This window comes from Mandrillus leucophaeus, unplaced genomic scaffold (assembly GCF_000951045.1).
Source record: "Mandrillus leucophaeus isolate KB7577 unplaced genomic scaffold, Mleu.le_1.0 Scaffold94, whole genome shotgun sequence".
Taxonomy (NCBI): Eukaryota; Metazoa; Chordata; class Mammalia; order Primates; family Cercopithecidae; genus Mandrillus; species Mandrillus leucophaeus.
The window spans coordinates 4,663,490-4,685,963 of NW_012110252.1; the positions used below are offsets into that span (position 1 = coordinate 4,663,490).

Consider the following 22,474-nt stretch of genomic DNA (forward strand, 5'->3'; position numbering starts at 1 on the left):
TGTTCATTTATTTTTTTTATAATCTTTTTCTTTATTTTTTTGGATAGTTTTTATTACTCTTTCTTCAAATTTACTATTTTTTCTTCATTGTGTAGTCTACTGTAATGTCATCTAGTGTTTTTTTGTCATCTGGTAGATTTTTAAATTTCAGACACTATGTTTTTTTCTTTAGAAGTTCCATTTGGGTCTTTTTATGTCTTCCACTTCTCTCTTCCTCATGCTTATTGTTGACCTTCTTCATTATATGGAGTATATGGTTGCTGTTTTAATGTCCTTGTCATTCCTCTGTATTGATTTTTCTTCTCGTCAAGTGTTGTGTTTTTCTGCTTCCTTGCATGCTTATAATTTTTGATTTGGTATGCTATCCACTGTTGTGTGCTGTATTTTTGAAGTTCTTTGTAAGTATTTAGGATTTTTTTTCCTGGGACATAGTTAAGATACCAGGAATTGGTTTGATCCTCTCAGGGGCTCTTTTAAATGTTATTAAGCAGGTCCATAACAGGTTTTTGTCCAGGACTGGTTTGTCCCCATTCTTGAGGCAATGTTTCTCTGAGGACTCTACTTGTTGTCTTGTATTTGAAAACATCTTTCAACTTTGGCTAGTGGGATCAGGAACTATTTCTGGCCATGTGTGAGCTCTGTTGGTTGTTCTGTCTACTTTTTTCTAGAGGTTCTTTCTCTCACCTTGATGGTTTCCTCACAGGAATGTGCTGATCAGTATTCAGTTAAGGAGATACTCTCTTCACATCTTCCCAGCTCTCCGTTGGTGCAACTCCTTCCCCTCCAATAATTTGGCCTACAAACTTTAGCCACTTTTGCCTTTCTGACCTTTAAATTCTACATCCCTAACTTAATGAGACCGGTTCTGTTTTAGTTCTCTTTCCCGTTGTTGTGGCCTAGTAACTTTCCCTAGGCAGTAGGATAGAGTGTTTGTAACATTCACTTTATTTGTTTCCCTTTTCTTAGAAAGTATCTCTGCCCTACTCTGCCAATTGTCAAATGTCTGAAAACCTTTATTTCTTATAAATTGTCCTTTATTTAAGTTGAGAGGGTAAGTTCAGTCCCTAATATTCTGTCATGGCCGATGAAGGCATCCTTAATATTCTTTCCTAATTAAATTTAATTTTGCCACACTATTTGTTATACTTCTGACACATCAGTGAATTTGTGAATCAGTTCTACAGAATTTAGTTATTTGACATTATGGTGGTGTGTGGAAAGCTTCAGGTTTGTGAAATGGATACATACTTCATTAGAAAAATGATAGGCACTTTGTCAAATTTCTTATGACGCATTCTAAATTATAATTACTGAAATTATAAATGATTTTAAAATAGTACTATCTGATATAAAGTCTGCTATCTAAACCATTTGATATTTCTATTTTGAAATTTACTGTTTCTGTGTTGTTATTTTAGTCATAGTTATAAATTGTCAATGGGAAAATAAATCTCAAGTTGCTGGCCATTCTTAGTTATCGTTTCTGATGAATAAAGGTGAATTCTGGAATAAAACAGTACTTGAGAATATGAATACACTAACTTGATAAATTGGTCTTTAATGGTTCATATTTTTAGGTTATATTAATTTTCAAAGCATTGAAAGTAAATTTGAAATCTTTTTCCCCCCTCTAGGCTGAAGGGTATGTGATTGGCAGCTGTATTAAACACATTCCAATCGCAGGACGAGATATAACATATTTTATTCAGCAACTGCTGAGAGACCGAGAAGTAGGAATCCCTCCAGAACAATCCTTGGAAACTGCTAAGGCAGTAAAGGTAAAAAGTGTGATAGAAGTGTAATTTAGTTAAAAATTAAAATCACATTTATAACATTAACGTGAGAAATTTTTAATTGAAGAACAGTACTTAAAATAATCTTGTTAACCAGTTATAAATTATTACTCTTAAGTATATTTACATTTTCTCTGTATTTCTTGCAAGAAAATTATTATTACAACAGTTTGTCTATTTTCTTCATATTTTATATTTGAGAGGAGTAATATATAAGAACATTTTACCAAATGACCTCTCCATAAATTTTTGTGATTCTCTTTATTAAAAATAATTATTTCACTGTAAAGTGCTTGCATCTCAATTTCTTCACTGAATTCTTTATTTTAATTCTAAAAGCTTTTGTCATAAAAATTATTTTGATACAATTGATTCATTGTGCTATGGTATAGAGGCAGTGTTAACTCAAGTGATAGGGCACATAGAAGAAAAACATTAAGGCTATCTAAAGTATTTTTTAAATTTTTTCTGCCATGTAAGTATTATATCAATGCTTCATGCAAACTATCAAAATACTTTAACATCATCTTTCAAACTTATTATTTGCCACATAACCAAAAAATTTCAGTGGGTCTCACATGTTTTGAAAAGTAAAACTGCCCTGGCAAAAGTAACTTTTACTTATTTGTCTCTCTTTGCATGTTTTTTTTTTCACTTATACATTTTTAAGTTTTTTATTTCTTATTTTTATTGATTTATTTTTTATAGAGATGGGATCTTGTTCTGCTACCCAAGCTAGAGTGCAGTGGCACAATCATGGCTCACTGCAGCCTCAAACTTCTGGGCTCACGTGATCCTCCTGCCTCAGCCTCCTGAGTAGCTAGAACTGCAGGTGCATATCACTATGTCTGGCTAAGTTTTTGTAGAGATGGAGGTCTTGCTATGTTGCCCAGGCTGTTCGTAAACTCCTGACCTTAAGCAATCCTCCTGCCTCAGAATCTCAAAGTGCTGGCTGTGAGCCACCATGCCTGGGCCTCTTTGCATGTTTATGGGATTTTCCTTGCTCGTCAGAGCTTAAGAATGAAAATATATCAACTACTTCCTAGGTAGTAAATTAGTAAAAGATTGCCAAAAGTTACCCCAAGTTGGTGGCATAAGAATTAAATATATAAAAAGTTAATGTGAATACTACTGATTCAACATCTTTGGGAAATCTGTAAAATTAAAGCAAAATGAGAAAACACCAGAGATTTAAATCTGTTCCAGAAAAGATTGATGGTCAGTCTGAATGTCTTTAAAGGAGTATCATTTCTTGTCATTCCCACTTCCAAGGTTTGGAGAAGACCTCAAATAGTGTAATCAAATGTCTTTCGTTTCCAGTATTTTTTCTCTTTGTGTATTTTGATTATTACTAGTAATATTTGCAGCTATCTCGGATGGAGCCTGTGATGTATAAAAATACTGGAAAAGGAAGGCTTTTTAAAAAATATATATATAGGCTGGCAGTTGGGAGTTTATAAATTACAAATATGATGTTATAATCTGTATTTTTCAATGTTTTTGATAAAACTTTTACTTAGGTGTCATATAACCAAATATGCAACAAAATGGAGTAATTTATATTTTTAGCGTTCTTTCTTTGCTCATTTATTTACTCAGACTGTAATCAGTTTTGTTTCAGATATTAAGGATCTAATTAATTTGTGTGGTTATCGTAATTATTACTTATTCTTCAGTTCTATATTTTATTCTCCTTACGTAGAGCACAAGATTCATTATTACTGAGACAGAAAATGTTGAATGACATTAATGAACGTTTTCAGGAAATAACACTGAAGTAATAGAAATCAGCTCTCCAATCTCTCAAATATTGTTTATATTTAAAGTCAGAAAATATGTGTAGGAGATGAGTATGTTTATTTGTACTACACATATGATAACATCCTAACATAAATTTTACTCCCAGCTTAATTTCCTAATTTTATTTTCTGAAGAAGTTTTTTTTTATTTGATTCTAGTTTACTGAAAACATGCCATTCTTTTTTACTGTTCCTATAATAAGCAAAAAAAGTTACTTTTGTTTATTTGTTTTTCAGGAGCGTTATAGTTATGTCTGCCCAGATTTAGTAAAAGAATTTAACAAGTATGATACAGATGGGTCAAAATGGATTAAACAGTATACTGGAATCAATGCTATCTCAAAGAAAGAATTTTCTATCGATGTTGGTTATGAGAGATTTTTGGGACCTGAAATATTTTTTCATCCAGAGGTAAGTTTTTTTTTAACAGAATTGTTTAAAAATATTCAGCAGCAAATATCAATTAATGGATATTCAGAGAGAATTGATCTCAGAAACTTTTATTAGTATACTAAAAACCGTTTGAGTTTTTATGAAAAGTTTTATTTAAAAGTTTTATGAAATTTTTAAAGAAAAAATTTGCTTTTGTTTAAACAAGTGAAATTGTTGCTATTTTTTGTAGATTTAGAAAAAGCTTTTTTTTTTTTAAATATGGGGGCTTATGTGGGGGGTCATGGGAAGAGGGGAGCCCTTAAACTTTTTTTTTCTTCCCTCAGTCGTGGACTCAGGTAAAGTTTTGTAATTATTTAAATAAAATATTTTGGGAAAGGTTATAGAAAACTCCCCCCTCCCCATTTGTGTAAAATGACCATTTTACAAAGAACCTTCAATTGACCATTAAAACATAGAACTAGTAGCAAAATAGTCTTCTCTCTGTGAAGTTTTAGCAACATAAAGGCTTTATTAAATTAAGAAGTACATGCTTTTAATAATGGAAAATTCTTCTGGTAACTTAGTATCAGAATTGTAACTTTGTTAATAGAATTACTAATATGTACTTTGCTTATTTAATGTTAATAATAGTTATTTTTAAAATTTTGTTTATTCACTCAGCAAATGTTAAATGGTTTGGATTTTCATGATCCCAGCTTAAATTAAGCACTGGGTATTCAAAGATGAAAAATCATTTTATCTTGCTCTTACTGAGCTCAAAGAATAAAAGAGATGAATATTTAAACAGGTAGGGTTACAGATGCTTTAATGAGTGCATGTATCTGGTGAGGGCACAGGAACAAAGAGCATCTAAGTCTGCTTGGGAGAACATCTCAGAGGAGATAATGGTTGAACTGAGACATAAAGGATGAATGGGTGTTTGTCAGTTGTGTGGTAGGGGAGTATATGTATTTTTGTCAGAAGATTAGCTAGGCAGAGGTCTTAGACATGAGAGTGCTACATAAGAAAAGTATAAAGGACAGATTAGTAGGAGAGGGATCCAGATAGGTATTCATGGACCAAGTCTTGAAGGGCAGATATGCTATGCAAGGGAGTTAGCTGGATTCTGTAGTCATGCAAAAATTTTAAGCATAGAAAATATTATTTACCATATTAGAAAGGTTACTCTCACAGCATTGGTTTGGACGGGTTGGAACAGTGGTGTGAATTGTGTTGGAAACAGATGATTTTACTACAGTATTTTAGATGAAGGATGAATAGTATTTGTGGGTCAATGAGAATGAGGAAGGAGGTGAGAGAAAAATAGAATCAACATAATTAGTAATTGCTTAGATATGAGGGGAGTAAGAATATGAGGAATCTGTGATAATTCCCAGGTTTGTAACTTGGGCAGCCCAATGTGCCATCCATTGAGATTTGTAATACTGAAGGGGAGGAGTAGGTGAAATAGACACAGATGAGTTTATTATATGCATCTTTTAAAAGGTTCAGAAACAAACACTTGGGTGTTGTAAAGTCATCACCATATGTGGGGCACAAAGGAAGAGGTTGGCTGAGAAGAGACTGTGGAATAGAAAGATGAAGAATAGGGCGTTCGTCAACACAGACACATTATGGCTGATTAAGTGGAACCTGCAAAGAATCCTGAAGATGACGGAGAGGTAGAAGCCAAGCTAAAGGATTATGGTCATAAAATTGAGAGAAGTGAATGTTTCAAGAAGGAAAGGTAAATAGTGCCAGTTGCTGCAGTGAAGTAACATTAGAGGAAACCTTAGAAGTACTTGGAGTTTTTCAGCATCTAGGTTGTCAGTGTTCATAGGGGAACAGTTTCAATGGAGTGATACATTAGAGCAGCTTGTTGCCTCAATGAGAGGTGAAGGTTTGGAAATCAGTAGTGTGGACATTCTGAGAGATGGCTATGAAAGAAAAAGACAGTGGACTAGTAAGAATTCAGTTACGAGAATAAGGCTCAAGATAGTTTTAATTTTTAAGAGGGCTTACTCCCGTGACAGGAGGGAAGGAATTAAGAATAGGTACAGGAAAATGAACTAGGAAGGGCAGAGGCACAGGTAGGTAGTTGAAGAAGTTCATCGTCATAGTTCATAGTTTTAATTTTTTTGTGAGGTAGAATCAAGCTTATGTTCTAGGAGAAGGGATTGGATGTAAAATTGAGGGCTTGTGAAGCATAATGACTTCATATTTACTGTTGAGGGGAATTGAGAGGGTGACTAGTGAGCGCTCTATTCAAGGTAGCAGATTAGATACCCAAAACTTTTAGTCGTACAGTAGTGTCCCCTCCCCTCCCCCAGACAGGTGTGGGAAGGGAGCAAAAGGTTTTGACAAAGCAGAGATTAAAGTATTGCAGCATAGAGGAGAAAGCAAATCCTGAAAGCCGAATTACCTAGGGATAGTGAGGGACACAGGGATTGGAGATCATGATAAATTGACACATAATAATTGTGAATTGGTAGCAGAGGAGTGAGCATGAGAAGGATAAGGAATTGTGGTCAGACTAGTATACTGGAGTGTGAAGGTTTTTGGTGGTACATTTTCTTTGCAGTTTCTCAAAAAATAAAAAGGATGTATACACTCAGCTTTAAAGGTCAGAAAACACTGACAGACTTAAAATTAGCAGCTCTTCACCCTCCTGCTGCCATTGTGTTCTATAGAGCATCCTTTAGCTGTTAGTTACTGCTCTTGGTATTAACCCCCAGGTTTCTAAATACTGTGATGGTATTACAGGAACATGGATGGAGCTGTTTCTTGATATGTCACTGTTAGTGGTTTCAGTGCTAGCTCCCTTTTAGATTAGTTATTTCTAGACTCTCTTTTCTTCCAGCCTGCCCACGTGTGAGGTTATTGTTATTAGGTAAATCATTAGTATTGTGATATTTGTAGTATTATACCTGAGACTGTTGTTCACTTTTGAGGCAAGTAATGTGATTCTTTTCCCTTAAAATTCAGCTTTTCCAAAACTTTCACCTTGTTTATTCATTTGCTTCATTTTCTTTTTTTTTTTTTTTTTAACTTTAAGTTCAGGGGTACAGGTACAGGTTTGTTATACAGGTAAACTTTTGTCATGGAGGTGTAGTACAGATTATTTTGTCCCCAAGCATTAAGTCTAGTATCCGTTAGCTATTTAAAAGTGAGAACATGCAGTAATTGGTTTTCTGTTCTTGCATTGGTTTGCTGAGGATAACGGCCCCCAGCTCCATCATGTTCCTGCAAAGAACATGATCCATCATGTTCCTGCAAAGAACATGATCCATCATGTTCCTGCAAAGAACATGACCTCATTCTTTTTTTTAGCTGAATAGTATTCCATGGTGTATATGTACCACATTTTCTTTATCCAGTCTACCATTGATGGGCATTTGGGTTGATGCCATGTCTTTACTTTTGTGAAGTGCTGCAGTGAACATATGTATGCATGTGTCTTTATGATAGAACAATTTATACTCCTTTGGGTATGCGGGATTGCTGGGTTGAATATTTATGTTTTAGGTTCTTGAGGAATTGCCACACTGTTTTCCACAATGGTTGAACTAATTTACACTTCCACCAACAGAGTATAAGCGTTTCTTTTTCTTTCCAACCTTGCCAGCACCTTTTTTTTTTTTTAATTTTATTTATTTTAAAAAAATATTTTCTCTTTCCTTCATTTTTTAGGAGGGATGTTGTGAGAATATTTTTTGACTTTTTAATAGCCATTCTGACCGGTATGAGATGGTATTGTGCAAATCATTGTGGTTTTGATTTGCATTTTTCTAATGATCAGTGATGTTGAGAGTTTTTTCATATGATTATTGGCCACATGTATGTCGTCTTTTGAAAATTGTTCAGGTCCTCTGCCCACTTTTTAATGGGGTTGTTTTTTTCCTTGTAAATTTATTTAAGTTCATTATAGATGCTGGATATTAGACCTTTGTCAGATGTGTAATTTGCAAAAATGTTCTCCCATTCTGTAGGTTGTCTGTTTACTCTGCTGATAGTTTCTTTTGCTGTGCAGAAGCTGTTTAGTTTAATTAGATCCCATTTGTCATTTTTTGCTTTTACCATCTTGATCATGGAATCTTTGCCTGTACCCATGTCCAGAATGGTATAATTTGCTTCATTTTGTTCATTCATTCCTTCATTTATTTATTGGGGTTTGAATTAACTTTCTTGTTATACAAGGTCTGGAAGGGAACCGAGGAGGGTGGGTCTCATTCTATTTAGAGGATTTTAGCAGTTTCTTTCTTTTTTTTTCAAGCCTTGTTTCACCTTTACTTATATTGTTTGTTACACCTTCAATTCCTGGGACTTTAGAAGGTTCTTGATTGACTTCTTACCAATATGCCCTTTTAGTATCTCTTTTTGCCCTCCAAACAGGATTGAAATCTTTTATTCATTGTTTTTTTGCCCCCGTTTCATCCTTGGTCATTTACCTTTCCTTTTAATTCTCTTGCTGTCATTTTAGTGGAGACAGTTTAGTCTCTCCAAGAGACTGGAGAGATAACCACACATAGCTGGAAGTTAGGACAGATATTTGTATGGACCGTTTATATGTGAGTAGATTAATAGAAGTGTGTGAGACCTCATTTCAGTTAAGGCACGTCAATTAATATGAAATTGAAATCTTAGAGAAAAATATTAAAGCTCCAAGTTGGGGACAGGAATTAGAAAATTGCAGAAGATCCTGAACAAATATCCTATATAAATAGGATTATGACCACAAGATGGATAATAGCATGGGATATAGGAGATGAGCATTTGAATGGGATGTGCTTGACAAATGAGCTTAGCTGATGCCTTGGTTTCTTAAAAACCTTGAAGTAGGCTGGTTGTGGTGGCTCATGCCTGTAATCCCAGCACTTTGGGAAGCCAAGGTGGGCGAATCACTCAAGCCCAGGAGTTTAAGACCAGCTTGGGCAACATGGCAAGAGCCCATCTCTACCAAAAACACAAAAAATTAGCCAGGCATGTGGTGTGTGCCTGTAGTCCCAGCTACTTGGGAGACTGAGATGAGAGTATTGCTTGAGCCCAGGAGGTTGAGGCTGCAGTGAGCTGGCATTGTACCATTGTACTCCAGTCTGGGCAACAGAGCAAGACCCTGTCTCATAAATACGTAACCCTGAAGCTTTAGATATATGTAAATGAAATGTGTTTCATATTGCTTAGGAAAGATATAGTTGGCTGGATGAAAATGTGTCTTGCTGCTAATGTTTCATGTATCATTTTTTCTATTAATTTGAATAACCTTTATTGTTTGATACACCAGTTTTTCTTTGTTAATTTTTTAACTTTAAAACATTTTCTATTGTGTATAGCTTTATGTTCCTTATAAGTAATTTCTTTCTATGAGAAACCTGTTTCTTTTTTAAAAACCTGTTTTGTTTTCTCTTTTTTAAAGGCTGTTTTTAAAATTCAGTTATATATATGCACATGGTTTAAAAGTCTTGGTCTACAGATCCTAACAAAAACTAGGAGTACCCTGCATGTTTCTTTCCCCGTTTTCTATTTCTAGAGATAACAACTTCAAACTCTTCTTAGTTGCTTCTTTTGCTGGTTACCTCCTTAGCTATGTATTGCTTGGTTATATTGCAACTTCAAATTTTTTTTTCAGTGTTAGGCGCTTTTTTTGTTTTCTTTTGGGAACAGGGTCTTGCTCTGTCACTCAGTGCAGTGGCTCAGTCATGGCTCACTGCAGCCTCCGTGGGCTCAGGTGATCCTCCCACCTTAGACTCCCAAGTAGCTGGGACTACAGCTATGTGCCACCACTTCCAGCTAATTTTTGTGTTGTTCGTAAAAACAGGGTTTTACCATGTTGCCCAGGCTGGTCTTGAACTCCTGGGCTGGAGCAATTCACCACCTTGGCCTCCCGAAGCGCTGGGATTATAGGAAGGAGTCACTGTTCCCAGCCCTGTGTTAGGCGTTGTCTGTCTAATTCCAGCTATGGAAGAGGAAGATTTTTTTTTTAATCTTTCTTCTGTCATCACAGACAGAACCTTTCTATTCCCTTTTCATCTCATTTGTTACATTATAATTTCAAGTAGGTTGAAATTCAGTGCTTATGTTTTTGTGACCACAAATTTTGTTCATATCTGAGCCATGTAGTTAACCATGAAATCTTTTCCCTTCCTATAAGTAACTGTTTTCCATGAAGTTATTAATAAACTGTTTGCTTAATGCTAAAATAATACCATTCATTCACCTCCAAATCCTCTTCATTAGTTATATAAATCTCTTCTCAGGATATTCAGATGTATAGGGTTTATTCATCAGTTTAATTTTCTGAAGTGTCTTTTACATCCCAGTCTGAACTTGCTTCTTTCTGTACCCAGTATAGAGTGGCCGTATTCCTTTAATATCATTCTAGGGATTCCCTTTCCCTCTCCCGTGTTGGATCTCTTTTTCCTGTATCTTATGTCTTTTTCACTCCTACTGTCCAGTTCTTTATTTTGGTGATCATCTGCCAATACAGTTCCTTTTAGGGTATATGAGAGAGGAAAATGTCGAGACCTTATGTGTCTGAAGTGTATTCATTTCATCTTCACGCCTGTTGATAGTTTGGTTTTAGAATTCTAGATTGGAAATAATTTTCCTTCAGCATTTTGAAGCCGTTGCTTAATTGCTTTCCATTATAACATGAAGTTAATAAAAGCTGATTTATATGTATAGGACCTGTTTTTTTGTTTTTTGTTTTTTCATCCTGTACAGATGCTTGTAGGATCTTCCCTTTGTTCCCTAGCATTTCTGGTTTTTTGTTTGTTTGTTTGTTTTTGTCTTTTTGTTTTAATCTGTAGGTTATTTCTTCAACTTTACCTACTGAGTTTTCTATTGGAGTTTTAAAATTTCTGGCAGCATTTTTAATTCTCAAGAGCTTCCCCCACCCCTACGTTTGAATATTCTTTTTTAAATGCTACCGTTTTCCTATTTCATTGTTGTCTATCTTCTGGCTCTTTAAGGATATTAATCATAGGGTTATTTTTTGTTTTGTTTTTGTTTTTTAGTTTTCTTCTTTCTATAGTCTCTTCCAAGTTGCTTAGTCTGTTTCGAGTTGGTTTTTCTCTGTTTCGATTGCTATGTTTTTACTGCTAGAGACTTTTGCAGACTAGTCATTTAAGAAGGGGACACTAGGCTGGGCGCAGTGGCTAACGCCTGTAATCCCAGCACTTTGGGTGGGTGAATCACTTGAGGTCAGGAGTTAGAGACCAGCCTGGACAGTTAGAGACCAGCCTGGCCAATATGGCAAAATGCCGTCTCTACTAAAAATACAAAAAATTAGTTGGGCGTGGTGGCGGACGCTTGTAATTCCAGCTACTCAGGAGGCTGAGGCAGGAGAATCGCTTGAACCTGGATCGCGCCATTGCTCTCCAGCCTGGGCAACAAGAACGAAACTCCACTTCAGAAAAAAAAGGGCTTGTTGACTGTGGCCTTTTCTTTGGGGGAATGCCATATATGTGTTACTTTAGGTCTTTTTAGCTACTTTCCAGAGAAGACTCCTGGCTGCTGGGTAACGGCTGGCAGCCAAGTGGGAAGAGACTTTGCAGGTTGCCTACCTTCACGTAAAACTCCCCTTTTAGTACTTTCTGCTGTGTATTACAGTCCTGGAAACTCTTTTCTTCAGTGTAGAGAATAGGGTTCATCACTTTTTTCTTTGGATGAGGAGGCGGCATTTGTTGCTTCTTTGGAGAGGATCTAGAGCTTTAACAGCTTCTTAGAGAGACTTTCAACCCGTCCTTCTTCTGGCCTCCTTCCACCTCAATTCAAAGCTACCCGGGTCAGCCAGTTCTTTGGGGAATGTGGAGAGGGAATTTTTGGTATAAAATAGCTTGGTTCTTGTTTTTTACTGATGACTTACTGTTTTGGAGTGTTTGCAACGTCTTGTCCATCTGCTTTCCAGCTTACCAAATTTGTTGCTGGTTTTGCTTTGCTCTCAATACTTTTATTTTTCCTTTAAAAAATTCCCCGGCCGGGTGCGGTGGCTCACGCCTGTAATCCCAGCAGTTTGGGAGGCCGAGGTGGGTGAATCATGAGCTCAGGAGTTCAAGACCAGCCTGACCAACATGGTGAAACCCTGTCTCTACTAAAAATACAAAAAAAAAAAAAAAATTAGCCGGGCGTGGTGGCATGTGCCTGTATTCCCAGCTGCTCAGGAGGCTGAGGCAGGAGAATCGCTTGGATCCAGGAGGCGGTGATTGCAGTGAGCGGAGATGGTGCCACTGAACTCCAGCCTGGTGACAGAGTGAGACTCCGTCTCAAAAAAAGAAAAAGAAAAAAAATTCTCTTTACTGATATTTTGAGTAGTGTTTTGGAAGAGAACAAAATTAGATACATATGTTTATTCACCATGTTTTCTCAAAATAGACCTGATTTTTGTATTTTATAAAGTGTGTCATACACACTTTTTTTTGTGTGTGTGATTTTAGATGGATACTTCTGTGTCCTAGTTCCTCTGTCATTTGAAGGATTCACTTGGTTTTTTGTTTCAGCTAGATGAAAGTGTAGGCATCTGAACTGTCCAGTACTTAAGCGCTGAGGATAAAATGTATGAAAGAATAAGGAAATTTATTTTTGTAGTTCTGTAAGTTCATCACAAATACTAGAAATAGCTGTTTTTAGAAGAAGTGGGTTTGGCATTTGGATTTTGTTTTTAAAAGGAAATTTTTTGTTTTTTTTTTAAGAAAATCATCCTAAGGTTTTAAAACTTGTGTAATAAGTTTCCAGGTATAGGAAATATTTGGACTACTGTGTTTATTTGGGTATATTTGCTACTTCCTGTATTTTTTGGAGAAGGGTAAAGATATTCTTTCCTTGATAGTCTCTTCTAATTTTCTCAGCATCAGTAGTCTTAAGACTTGACCAGGGAGCAGTTAGAGGCAGAACTGACTATTTTGCTGACAGTAAAAGAAAAGGTCTGAAAAATAGTATGAGAGACCCTAGGTTGAATCTGTTAGTATTAAAGCATTGAATACTCTTAACAATTTATTATCACTTTTTAAATTTGTTAGTTCTTTTTCTTCTTCATTTATGTACTAAATAGTCATCGCTTACTGCTTTACTCTATATTTTACCGGTTCTCACTTGGGGTTCTGTTGTCCAGTAGTTCCTATACTTTTTTCAAATATATACTCAAGTCAGACTTCATTTTTTTTTAAAAATAAATTAGCATTTCTGTATGTGGATCTAGGGTATGTTAATATTTAAAGGTTCTGTATTTTTCTTCTGTGCATTCTTTTTTTGTTTGTTTGAGATGGAGTCTTGCTCTGTTACCCAGCTGGAGTGGAGTGGTGCGATCTTGGCTCACTGCAACCTCCGCCTCCTGGGTTCAAGTGATTCTCCTGCCTAAGCCTCCCAAGTAGCTGGGATTACTGCGCCTGGCCTCTTCTGTGCGTTCTTGATTAAAAACTACTATAAAAAGGGCACAGGGCCTGGCGCGGCGGCTCACGCCTGTAATCCCAGCACTTTGGGAGGCTGAGGTGGGTGGATCACGAGGTCAGGAGATCGAGATCAGCCTGGCCAAAATGGTAAAATCCCATCTCTACCAAAAATACAAAAATTAGTTGGACATGATGGTGGGCACCTGTAATCCCAGGTAGTCGGGAAACTGAGGCAGGAGAATCACTTGAACACGGGAGGCAGAGGTTGCAGTGAGCCGAGATGGTGCCACTGCTCTCCAACCTGGGTGACAGAGCGAGACTCCATCTTAAACAAAAAAAAGAAAAAAAAAAGGGAGGGGGGCACAGAGATATAGCACAGTACTGAATAATCTTATTTTTTCCTTTTACTTGAGCATGGTATAGCAGATAAACTGTCTTACAGGTAGGAAAAGGACTATGGGAAGGTTAACGTGTGTGTGTGTTACTGTTTTAGGCAAATACTGAAGAGTACAGCCGACAAAAGACGATGTAAAAATTTACAAGTTCTGTGTTAGCAATTTGATAACACTTTTAAAAATGAGTATTATGGAACACATTTTTGTCAGGTCGTTAATATTCTCTGTACAGATTTTGGAGAAGTAAATCTTTTCTTTATAGTTAGAGCAAATGATAGGTTCTCAGGTTAAAGTGTCACTTTGGGATCATAAAAATACAGTGTTTTGAGAACTGAAGACTCTTTAGAAGATTTCACAGTCTGAAACTGAAAATGGTTGTTGAAGATCATGGATGTGTTCATGGAAAATAAAATTTTTAGGATTCTGATTCTGCTGCTCACTACACTTAATCAGTAACTAAGTCATTTTCTGCCAGCACATGAGCTTGTCTTTAAATTACTTATAGAGCCAGCTGAGTTGAGCTCTATTCTGTTTTCCTTGACAGATAAAATTTACCCTAGTCTGTAGGTTGGGTTCTAAAGGCTCAATATGAGCCACATTTTCATACCCAGTGTGTATTCCTCTTAGAGTTCCTTATGTACACTCCTCAGCATGCTTCAAAAAGATAGATTTTGACTGCCAGGTTCTTTTCTTTTATTATAATAAAGGTCAGTAGAATCTTTCTTAGTGATGTTTTACATGATCTAAATTAAAAGATTTTGTATTAGTATGTGTCACTTCGTTAACATTAAATCTCTTTTCATTGTATGCACAACCTGTAAATAATTTAAAACTAATCTTAAAAACTGGAAAAAGGCTGGGCATGGTGGCTCACACCTATAATCCCAGAACTTGGGGAGGCCGAGGCAGGCGGATCAGTTGAGGTCAGGAGTTCAAGATCAGCCTGGCCAACATGGCGAAACTCTGTCTCTACTAAAAATACAAAAATTAGCCGGGCATGGTGGCGGGCACCTGTAATCCCAGCTATTTGGGAGGCTGAGGTAGGAGAATTGCTTGAACCCGGGAGGCAGAGGTTGCAGTGAGCAAAGATTGCGCCGCTGCACTCCAGCCTGGGCGACAGAGCGAGACTCAGTTTCAAAAAAAAAAAACCTGGAAAAAAATTGACACATGCCTACTAATTATCAATACAGTTACAGACTCAGTTTAATAAATAAAGGAATATTGTCTCTCAATTAGTACAACCTAATTATAAAAATGAGTAGCTGAGGAGACAAACAGTACTTGTTTGTTTTTGACTAATTAGAGCTAGATTTTGATTATTTATTTAGAGACAGAGTCTCTCTCTGTCCCCCAGGCTGGAGTGCAGTGGTGTGATGATAACTCGGTGTAACCTTGAACTCGTAGGTCAAGCAGTCCTCCTTCCTCAGCCTCTCAAGTAGCTGGAGCTACAGGTGTGTGCCACCGTGCCTAACTAGTTTTTAATTTTTTTGTAGAGACAGTCTCACTATGTTGCCCAGGCTGGTGTCAAACTCTGGGCCTCAAGCAATCGTCCTACCTTGACCTCCCAAAGCACTGGGATTATAGGTGTGAGCCTCCATGCCCAGCATCAAGTTATTGTTGTTTTTTTTAAGTTTTTAAAAAAGTGTGTCTTTCTTTAGTGCCAACTGTTTGGAAATAGTAAGTTTATTTTGACTGTGGTATATCATCGTTTGAATATACAGCTGATGTTATTCAAAGTAGATGTGCCAAAAAGTTCTTGAGAGCACTGAATTAGTAAACACTGAGCTGTTGCTCCTAGGGGAAATACAGTGTTAGATTTCTTTGAGCCTCTGGTAAGATTTTTGTTATCCCATTAATGTATACCCTTGTTTCATGTATGTTTCTTTTTAAAGGCACTGCATTTAGTGTATTATTTTAGTATATTCATTTATATTCAATAGCACTAGAACACATGTCTGAGCAAAGCTATCTAACTTGGCTTTTTCTCTGTAAGACACGTCACAGCTTCCTTGTGTTTAGTAGCCAGCACTTCAGCAGTATGCTTGGGGGCCATTTTAAATAATGAAATCACTAACAAAAATATGAAAACTGTGTTACTAAATAGAACTGTGAAAAGGATACTTGTTTATAGTATGAGAGCTGAAACTAGAAAGCAGAGTATCATCTTGTTCAACCTCAACTGGGAATGTGCACATCAGTGGACTCAAATTTTTGTTGCTCTGCACATGTGCATGTCCATGAATAACCATATTTTGATTTGGGGGTTATAAATATGTTTTAGCGCGCAGGTAAATTCACAAATATGGAATCATGAATAATGAGTTTAGACTACGTTTATTTATTTCATCCCCTGTTGATGGACTTACAGGTTTTTCCTCTTAGAAACAAGGCTATAGTAAATATGCATATGTAACAGCATACATGTTTGAGGAGTTTCTTCAGGGTTTGTCCTAAGAAGTGGAGTTACTAGTATGTGCATTTACAATTTTGTTAGCTATTTGTATTAGTCTGTTTTCATACTGCTGATAAAGACGTACCTGAGACTGGGCAATTTATAAAAGAAAGAGGTTTAATTGGACTTACGGTTCCAGTGGCTGGGGAAACCGCACAATCATGGCAGAAAGCAAGGAGGAGCAAGTCCTGTCTTACATGATGGCAGCAGGCAAAGAGAGAATGAGGAAGACGCAAAAGCAGAAGCCCCTGATGAAACCATCATATCTTGTGCAACTTAGTCACTCCACAAGAATAATATAGGGGAAACCACCCTCATGATTCAGTTATCTCCCACCAGGTCCCTCCCACAACACATGGAAATTATGGGAGTACAATTAAAGATGAGATTTGGGTGGGGACACACAGCCAGACCATGTCACTATTTTATTGTTGCCAAATTATTCTCCAGAGTGGTTACATCAGTGTATACTCTCACAAGCATTATATGAAAGTTTCCATTTACCCAGATTTTTGCCAGCTCATAGTGTATGTATGACTTTACATGTTTGCTATTCTGATAGTTATAAAATGGTATAGATCATCATAATTTTGAGTTTTCTGATTTCAGTGTCTTCAATTTGAATCTGTTGGAGACCAGTATTAATAGTTTCTAAAACAGTTGTTTTTGAACTGAAGACTTTAACCTTTTATTGTGATATTTGTCAGTAGTGATATGATCTCTATTATATATCCAACTTATTTTTCAGTTTGCTAATCCAGACTTTACACAGCCTATCTCAGAAGTTGTAGATGAAGTAATTCAGAATTGTCCTATTGATGTCAGGCGTCCTCTCTACAAGGTATTTATAGCAAAATTGTTATTCAAGGTCTAACTTAAAAAAAACTTTGATGTAGTCTGTCCATTTTTTGATATTAAACACCTCTCATAAAAAGGATATAATAGCATTTCAGTACTGTATACCTTTAAACTTTTCTTTTTAAATATTTATATTTATTTTCTCTCCACTAGAATATTGTCCTCTCTGGAGGTTCAACCATGTTCAGGGACTTTGGACGTCGCTTGCAAAGAGATTTAAAAAGAACTGTAGATGCCCGGCTGAAATTAAGTGAGGAATTGAGTGGCGGTAGATTGAAGGTTGGTTTTTTTGATTATTGGTGAGAAGGTTGAGGGTGCCTTCCTTGATTGGGTTGAGAAATATTTGCCAACATTCCCTCTGATTTAGGAAAATAAGAGGAACCTGTCAGGTATTCTAATGGAAATGGTTAATGTTATAGATTTATGTCTATGATATTCTGGATCATTTGATTCTTTTAGGATATTGTCTGTATTTCTGGAAAATAATTCTTAGTAAATCTGTGGAAAGACTTTTTTTTTCTATACCTCTCTCATAGATAATTAATATAGTAGATTTCTTTGGATACACCAACAATAAAATTAATTTTGGATCCACAAAATTTTATGTACTATAGAAGGACAACGAAGCTGAGTTGAGATTGACACCATTGTTGAGTAGTCAAGCCTGCTCTCAAAAACTGACTTTAGCTACCACATAGCAACCTCAAAGTGTGCAATCAAATTGGTGGTTTAACAAAGTAACTTTTGTATTATATGTCCTGGACCTTTAGGCTTGAGGTAAAAAAAAATCAAAATTAATTTAAAATTCTCAGATGTCTGCTTTCTATATTTAGAGATAGATTTTTCATTTTTTTTTCATCCTTGTTAAATATTGAAGCAGAACATTGATTTAGAGGATAAGTTGCTAAATAAAATACCTTCTGCTTGGAAAATTACCAAGAATGAGCACTTTATCTGAGACTTCCACAATCATTCAGAATTACTTAAAAGTAAAGCACAACACTCTAGGGTTTGCTGATTGTTGAGAAATTGCATGATGGCTGACTCTTTTCAGCACCTATATTTTGATTATCTTGAGTAAACCTAGCCATAGGAATGCAGTAAAAAGTGTGTGTTTTGGGTAGAAGGCAAAATATTGAACTCTGTCTCTATAACGTCATGACTTCATACTTAAGGAAGTCTACTCAGTAAACTTTTAAAATGTTGCCTCTGCTTTTGCATCCCCTTCCCAACCAACCAAACCACCAGCCCACCCACCCATTCATCCATTCATCTGTCCATCCATCTACTCTCCTTATCCACATACCTATCTACCCTACCTCCTACCTAAAAAAGAAGTCATTGGGTTTTGCAAGTATAATTTTAAATTCTCTGTACTGAGAATCCTACTAATCACATTGATTATGTGAATGAACGTAGTGCATATTCCGGTTTTTTTGTTAGAATGCTTAAGAGATTGACGTTGATTGTCCTAATGGTGTGGTTATGGATGTATTAAGTAGCCATTTAGCTTTTAATACCTCATTATAGATATATAAGTAAAAAACAATGCTGTATGTTTTTGAGTACAGTATTTTAATAAAGTAAGATCGTTTAACATTTTTAAACTCTTTTTACACTTGTAAATAAGAAATAAATTTACCCAGTGATGAGTACTGTATCCACATACCGAAAGACACAGATTGGGTATCCCTTTTTTGAATTGCTTTGTACCAGAAGTGTTTCAGGTTTTGAGTTTTTCTGGATTTTGGAGTATTTGCATTATATACTGGTTCAATATCCTTAATCCAAAAATCTGAAATCGGGAGCATTTTCTTTGAGCATCATGTTGGTGCTCAAAAAGTTTTTGGATCTTGGAGCATTTTGGATTTTCAGATTTGGGATGCTCATCATGTATATGAAAAACCTTGTGTTCTGGAGGACTGCCTTCTTCACCTTAATTTTTCTTGCTAGTAACTTTTATAGGTCTTAATAGCATGTGTTTATATATCTATCTATCTCTGGCTTCATTCTCCTTCAGTCTGTAATTTTTAATGGCAACCAAACAGCTTTGAAAAAAGCCGTATCATTCTGTTACTATAAATATGTGTGTGTACACACACACACACACACACACACACACAGAATTGCAGATATGATGGTTCATTATCCCCAATCATTTTAGTATATTTCTAAAATCAGGAACATATTACAGTTGTCAAAATCATGAACATAACCTTGATCATCCAGTGTTATCTAGTTACAGAACTGATTCTAATTTTACCAGTTGTTTCACTAATGTCCCTTATAACAAAAGGAAAACCAAATACCTTTTTTTCCCCCTTATCCAGGATCCAGTCAAGGATTGCATGTTTCATTTACTTACTGTGTTGCTTCAGTCTGTTACATACTCAATGTTTTTTGTCTTTCTTGAATGAATGTAACATTTTTGAAGAGTACAGTCATTTATTTTGTAGCATATCCTTCAGCTTGGGTTTGTTTAATATTTCTTCTTGACTAGGTTCAGATTATGTAGTTTTGGTAGTGATGCCACAGAATTGAAGTTGTATCATAGTGCATTGTATCAGTAGACACATGATAGAATTTGTCCTGTGTGTGGATTTTGAGCATTTGGTTGAAGTTGTGTCTGCCAGGTTTCTTCACTATAAAGTTATTTTGTTTTCCTTTATATTTAGTAAGAATCTTATGAGGAGACACCTTCAGACTATCCTGTTGCTCATTAAAGTTTCAGTCACTAGTTTTTAGCATCCCTTGTGATTCTTTCCTAAAACAGTTATTGCTGTGGTAGTCGCTAAATGGCATTTTGCAAATTCCATCATTCCTTGTATGTTTTTAAGTCTTGTTTTACTATAAGGAAGAGTTTTCCCTTCTCCCACATTCATTTATTCTTTTAGTAATATCTATATGAACTCCTGATTTCTCATTTTGTGGTCTGTATCTTTAATATCACTGTGATATCATAATACCAGTAATACCACTCATCATTAATTTTAATGCCACTTCCCCGCCCCCCCCCCACCAGATTTGACCAGTGGGAGTTATTCAAATGGCTCTTAGATTTTTTTTTTTTTTTTTTTTGGATGTAGCCACATCTTTTTTTGCCTACCTCTGTACTTCCTGGCATAGCAAGGTGTTTCAGGCTGATCTTGTACTTTCTGTTTCTGGCCCTGGAATCGGCCTTTTTCCCCCCTTTTCTTTCTTCAAGACATCTTTGTCTTGTTCCTTTTAGTGGAGAACATTGCTAAGAAACCAAGCTTTGTGCTCATTACTACTGGGGTATCATGGAGTCTAGGAGTTCTCAGTGATTAGAGTTAGGGGTGTGTGTGTGTGTCTCTACATCTATATCTAATTCTCTACGTAAATTAAAAACCATGAATTTTTACGGATGTCTCCAGTTGTAGAGGGTTCACTCTAGTTTTCTGCCCTTCAGTATTGTAATGCCCTTCTGTGACAGTGAGAAGCCTGGCTCCTGTTATCTATATAATATATTTATGTTTTTGCTTAATCCCAGAATATGTATATAATAGTTTCAGAATTGTTAATCCATACTGTGAAAAATAGACCCAAAACTAGAGTTCAGTATTTGCTTATATTTTATCTTTAGCCTGAAGGCTTATAAGATGCAAAATACTGTGTTCACAAGTTGCTTGAGTTAGTCCCTTTCCTCACCTTAGTATGCTTATGTTTGAAAAAAGTACAATTAGTTTAATTTGCTTTTGCTGTACTTTGTTTTGCCCCAACCTCCCCTTCTTTTAAGGTATTATTTTTAAATATGTAGAACACTAACATTTAGGTTCTTCAAGTCAGAACTGTATAAAACGTGTACTCATTGATGTTTTCCTTCCATTTATTCTGCTCTGTTCCCTCCCAGTCTCTTCCACAGTGTTCCCAACCCCTTCTCTCTGAGACAGCCAGTCTCAGTTGTTTCTGGTTTGTAAGATACCACTTGAATTTAGTACAAATATTATTTTTGTATATGTACATTTAAGGTTAAATGACACAGAAATTGTTATTTGAATTTACTATGAAGATGATCTTACTATGTCTTTCTTAGCCAAAACCTATTGATGTACAAGTCATTACACACCACATGCAGCGATACGCAGTTTGGTTTGGAGGATCAATGCTGGCTTCCACGGTGAGTGTGATGAAGCTTACTTTTATTTTATTTTATCATTACTGTTTTCTTATTTTATTTATTTATTTATTTATTTATTTATTTATTTATTTATTTATTTTTGAGATGGAGTTTCGCTCTTGTCACCCAGGCTGGAGTGCAATGGCATGATCTTGGCCCACTGCAACCTCCGCCTCCTGGGTTCAAGTGATTGTCCTGTCTCAGCCTCCCAAGTAGCTGGGACTACAGGCGTGTGCCACCACACCTGGCTAATTTTGCATTTTTAGTAGAAACTGGGTTTCACCATGTTGGCTAGGTTACTCTCAAACTCCTGACCTTGGGTGATCCACCCATCTCGGCCTCCCAAATCATTGGGATTACAGGCGTGAGCCACTGCTCCCGGCCTTTATTATTATTTTTTATTGAGATGAGGTCTTACTATGTGCCCAGGCTGGTCTCAGACTCCTGGGCTCAAGTGATCGTCCCACCTCAACCTCCCAAAGAGCGCTGAGTTTATAGGTGTGAGCTGCTGCGCCTGGCTGAAGCTTATGTTTAAATTTATAAATATTTTTTTAAGATAGAAGAGTCTATCTGTACTTAGTGAAGAACAAAGCAAATTCCTTTAAATTTTATCTAAAAATAATAGGAAACTTTGTCTATATATATTTGTAGTATTTTAAAAATTGGAAGTAATTTAAATTTAATTGGAAGTCATTTTAATTTTTTTTTTTTTTTAAGCTTGCTAGCCATTGTTTTAGAGTGACCATTTTATACTATGTTTTAAAGTTTATCTGTAGGGAAGGTTCTATTAAAGCTGGTAATTTAGTCATCAGAAGGTCCTTGTTTGTTCTGTTTAAGTATTTAAAAACATTAAGGTAAAAGTTAAGTTTCATTGCATAGAAAGGATGATGTTCTCCACTGAGTAAAGGGAATTATTCTAAATCCTGTCCCCAAATTAAAATGTCTTTAAAGCCCCCTTAAAAGATATTCTAGTGTTCTAATACCATTAACCTAGGAAGTATTGGTGTTTTGTTCTGGTAGTGCATGGAATATTAAAATGAAGGAGCTTTTATCTGAATTATTGAATAACTGTACAACTTTGGATTTAAAACCATTTCCAAAATAGGAGGTGAAAGTTATTTTCTTCCTCAATTTTAGTCTTCTTCAGTTGGGCCTTATAACCTAGTTGAGTTTGTGACTTTGCCTTGAGAAATGAGGTAACACAGCATGGAACAGTCCATCTTTTCCAGATCTTGAGTGAGGAAGGCAAATGATCTAGACATTTCTTAGAACTAGACGAAAAAT

The 22,474-nt window shown here is 36.0% G+C and overlaps 1 protein-coding gene across 3 annotated transcripts in view; it reads left to right on the plus strand.

Annotated features, from left to right (window-relative positions):
• ACTR3 (ARP3 actin-related protein 3 homolog (yeast)) overlaps positions 1–22,474 on the plus strand; it is a 124,112-nt gene that overhangs the window by 48,428 nt on the left and 53,210 nt on the right. For all 3 annotated transcript variants that reach the window (XM_011970309.1, XM_011970307.1, XM_011970308.1), the window contains 5 exons: positions 1,635–1,778; positions 3,830–4,003; positions 16,943–17,035; positions 17,206–17,331; positions 21,107–21,190. In XM_011970309.1, coding sequence (XP_011825699.1) covers positions 1,635–1,778; positions 3,830–4,003; positions 16,943–17,035; positions 17,206–17,331; positions 21,107–21,190 — 621 coding nt within the window. The remainder of the gene's footprint in view (positions 1–1,634; positions 1,779–3,829; positions 4,004–16,942; positions 17,036–17,205; positions 17,332–21,106; positions 21,191–22,474) is intronic.